Source organism: Wasmannia auropunctata, unplaced genomic scaffold (genome assembly GCF_000956235.1).
Source record: "Wasmannia auropunctata unplaced genomic scaffold, wasmannia.A_1.0 LD336101.1, whole genome shotgun sequence".
NCBI classification, from domain to species: domain Eukaryota; kingdom Metazoa; phylum Arthropoda; class Insecta; order Hymenoptera; family Formicidae; genus Wasmannia; species Wasmannia auropunctata.
Genome location: NW_012026789.1, coordinates 6,074,290 through 6,078,272, shown reverse-complemented (window position 1 = coordinate 6,078,272; position 3,983 = coordinate 6,074,290). Strand labels below are relative to the sequence as shown.

The 3,983-nt window shown below is 48.7% G+C and overlaps 1 protein-coding gene across 3 annotated transcripts; it reads left to right on the top strand.

The window, feature by feature from the left end:
• Positions 1-2,011, top strand: LOC105460686. 3 transcript variants are annotated; one of them, XM_011707188.1, is made up of 5 exons: positions 1-436; positions 831-911; positions 1,009-1,095; positions 1,220-1,760; positions 1,822-2,011. In XM_011707188.1, exons 1-3 carry the CDS (start codon positions 223-225, stop codon positions 1,038-1,040), a joined length of 327 nt encoding a protein of 108 aa, XP_011705490.1. In that variant the 5' UTR covers positions 1-222; the 3' UTR covers positions 1,041-1,095; positions 1,220-1,760; positions 1,822-2,011. The 3 variants fall into 3 exon arrangements, with proteins under 3 accessions (XP_011705490.1, XP_011705505.1, XP_011705497.1); XM_011707203.1 differs by lacking the exon at positions 1-436 and having other exon boundaries at positions 605-911; positions 1,220-1,355; positions 1,478-1,760; XM_011707195.1 differs by lacking the exon at positions 1-436 and having other exon boundaries at positions 605-1,095; positions 1,220-1,355; positions 1,478-1,760.
• The last annotated feature ends 1,972 nt before the right edge of the window (positions 2,012-3,983 follow it).

Here is a 3,983-nt window from a genome sequence, read left to right as displayed (position 1 = left end):
CCGTGCTTCAACTCGTTACTAATAGAATAACCCTCTATAGTATTTCCAATTTCGTGGTTTGATGGAAACTCGGCTTAACACACACGGCCCGCCCTCTCATGTACGCATTGTTCGTGCCCGAATCCCGAACAACAATCCAGTCAATGCGAATCTAATCTGATTATCATATACCCCGCGCCTGTCACTTTACACAAGCACGGCGCTTTAATATCGTGTTAAATTATGTGCCGCAGTGTAGTGCCCGTACCTGTTTTCGGCGTCGGCTACTCCCGCGTTGCCGCGGCCAGGCGAGTCAGGAACTTACTTGTACTCGCCCTCCACGGATTTACAGCTGTCTCTCGGCGAGTCTTACGTACTAAGACGATACACAGGGCGAAGAGGAGGAAAAGACAAGATATCCAGGGAATCGCACCCCAGCCTCTTTTACGGGCCTTAGGTACGCACGTTATTCGCCAAAAGTCCGTATTTTCCTATCGCAGTATATCGGCAATCAATTTCCTCGCGTACGGGCCTGGCACCAAGGGCGCCCTAACCTCACCTGTCAAAGGTGGTCACGTTCGCGGGCAGTCTAATCCTGGTATACATTGGTTCTCTACGGAGCCTAATTAACGCGGCTATCACTTTATCTTCTGATTATTCTTATTACTTTCGTATCAAAGCTTTAAAAGTACTGGCTACACTTTCCTATCATTAGCTATATATACATATATGATATGTGACATCCTATGCAATTGCTATCAGCTATCATTCTGTGATTCTCACAGGTACCTCTGCCACATGAATATCCTCGTAGTATTACAGCTCAACTAATGTCTCTAATGCTATTTCAGGTCAGACACGCAGTGCGCATCAATGCAGCGGCAGCGCACACCACTCCGCAGTGCGACGCTGTACCCCAGATTGGTTAACAGGTAATACTACACTAATATCTACTTTCTTATAACATTCTTAAGTTATGCCCTTCCTATTTATTTCAAATAATAGATAATATCTCTGATGTCCTTTCAGATCATGCCATGCAGTACGCACCACCGCAGTGACAGCACATGCATTCCCACAATGTAATACCATTCATATCTCCGCAGCTAGTTGAAGGTAAAGTATAAAATATTCTATTTTATTACGTATTCTATTTATGTATTCTCACTCGTGCAGCAAGTCACCCCCAATTCTGTCCATCACGGCAAGTAATAATTAGTATCTATAACGTTATTTTCAGATCACTCACTGTGCACCGGCGCAGCAACTGCATATGAATCCCCGCATGTGACACTGTATCCCTGCAGTGAGTACCAGCGCGGTGCCAACATATGCATTCCCACGATGCGATATTATGTCCCTGCAGTAAGTTACAGGTAAGAATATTCTTTTATCTATTCTACTTTATTTGAGCATCCTCAGATCGTGCTAACGAGTCGTCCCTCAGTTTAATCTATCATGAACGAATATTAATCAGTGCCTCCAATATTATTTTCAGGTTATGGAGTGTGCACAGTAGCAGTGACAGTCCATGCACCCCCGCCAGGCGCGGCAGCAGCACATATCCCCCGCAATGCAACAGAGTGCTCCTGCAGCTATTCAGCGGATAGCACCGTCCTATTATTTATTCTGCTAAGTATTCTTTCTCAATCCTATGTGTCTTATATTTAGTACCTATTTATAATCAATGTCTCTATTATTGTTTTCAGCCCTTGCAGCACGTACCGGCGCACCGCCAGTATATATATTCCCGCAATGTAATATTCTACAGTTAATTACAGGTAAGAATTATCTATTCTATTAAGCCTATCAATACTTAATGTCTTTAATGTTATTTTCCAGATTGTGCAGTGCGTGCAGGCGAAGCAGCAGCACATGTGTCCCCGCAGTGTAACAATATACCCCACTAACAGCAACAGGAGCCACTGTTCTATTACCTCACATATTATCTCATATCGTTAAGTTAAGCTACAATATGTTTCTTATATCAGATATGAACAATAAACGTCCAGGCTTTAATTAAAATGTCAAAGTTTAACTAGTCCTTTTCTTATATGCTACAAAACGTGTCGCTCCCAAGTGCCGTCACAGGCAACAGATCCTGCAGTCTCTCTACCGTATGGAAATATATTACATCCATGAGTTGTGCATTCTCCGGGGCATCAGACTCATGATTCACGGCAGCAGGGCCTTGCGAACAGTTCGCCCACACATATATATATGTTTATATGTTTACAGCAACAGGATCCGGATGCAGCACAGGGCCGCCGCTGTATGACTCACAAAAGTTCACACTACAATGGACATACACAATCAGAGCGAGTATGTACACGCTCCGCGTTGCTCCATCCCAGCAGCTCCGTCCAGCAGTTGACAGGCCCCTCTCGTCACACGCCGCATGTACGGCTGACACCGTACGTCAATTCCCGCTTGCAATACTCAATCTCACGCGAGTCGGGTATCTCACTGTCATATTATTATTGACTGCTTATTGAGTATAGACCGAACTCAAAATCTCGAACTGAAGTTAATCTTTTTACGTATCGATTCCTGGCACGGAATCCAGTTCTCGTGTACACATTTATACACGCATGTCAAAGCGAGATCAAAAACCGTTCTCTAATCGTCCCGACAAGGCGAGGGGGCTCACACAGCGTGAGTATCGCCCCCGTGTGCAACGACACAACAAATCCCACCTGGTTCCACCGCCCGAAGCAGCGACAATCTCCGCGTATCGTCCTCTAATCCTCCGGCGGATGCACAATGGGGGGGGCTGTCAGAAAACGAGGCCAGACGCCGGCCGACGACAGATAAGAGAGACGGATCCCAGTGCCCTCCTCCCAGCTAAATAAGTAGCCGGTGGAGACAGCGGACCCCTGACGCCGGGAGGGCGCCCCGCAGAGCGGCGAACCGTCTCCGACAGGCGGAGGGGAAGCCAAACACAAGTCCACCAACAGCACCCGGGCACCACCAGGAGAATACAATCCTCACCAGGCACTGTCAAAGCACATCAAGGCGTGCAATCAAGCACCCATTCATGCATAGCCTCATCAGTTCGCGGCCACAGCCGCCATCTTGTGCACGGTGACACCGGCGGGCGGGCAGCGCCGCCACTCGTTCACTTTTATGCACCACCGGGCATGCAGCGCCCTTGCACACCTCCACCTGTGCAGTGCCACACCCCCGCACTGACCACTGCCCAGCGTGACGCAATACGCGCCGCCGCGATCGCCCACCAAGCACGTGGCGCGGCTGCCACAGAGTATACGGAGCAGAGATCGCGCACCACACAAGGGGCTTGTTCACATGAACCCGCGCAGGGAGGCATGTACACGAACAGACGCCCGTGCACAGGGCACACTCCCCATGCAGTTTAACTGCTTTTAAAGTAACGATTCACGAATTTCAGCCCGGAAAAACCAACTCACTCCAAAATTAAGCGTTTCCGCACTGTAACTCACATATCCGCCGTATATCCCGAAGGTTCATATACGTTGCGAGCGAGTACCCGCGCTTTTCGGAGCACGCGTCACTTATATAACGCACTGCTCAACCCGCACATAGGTTTCGCGGTTATTTCGGAGTAAGTCCGGAATGTTACCAGCCACACTATTAAGCCTTTGTAAGGCAGCGCGCACAAGTGAACAATGTGCCCAGAACTCGAGAAGAATTCCCGAGGAGAAGACACCTGTCTACACTCTCACGGCTCGCACACGGCAGAGATGATAGCCATCTTGAGCCGTAGCCACGAGCCACGTTTCACGGCACTGAGAAATCACTTATTTCTCCGAGAATACTAAACTCCCACACTCGAAACTACACTGATCGATGTAAAATCGCGAGCCGCACACTATAGACGCGCTTTCAAGACGCTAACCGCGTTTATTCCGCACGGTCGCGTATGGAGACGACGGAGCGACACGTAGACACGTCCGTACACCTCGACACACGCGAGAGAACCAACCTAACCTAACCTAACTTTGCAACCGTTGGCTTTCCAGCCA

What these genes read in the sequence shown, in the direction of transcription:
- LOC105460686 (XM_011707188.1), top strand. Translation starts at nt 223, where the DNA reads ATGTGCCGCAGTGTAGTGCCCGTACCTGTTTTCGGCGTCGGCTACTCC. An exon ending in GCCTCTTTTACGGGCCTTAG is followed by an intron (nt 437 to 830) that starts GTACGCACGTTA and finishes ATGCTATTTCAG; the next exon opens with GTCAGACACGCAGTGCGCAT. An exon ending in TACCCCAGATTGGTTAACAG is followed by an intron (nt 912 to 1,008) that starts GTAATACTACAC and finishes ATGTCCTTTCAG; the next exon opens with ATCATGCCATGCAGTACGCA.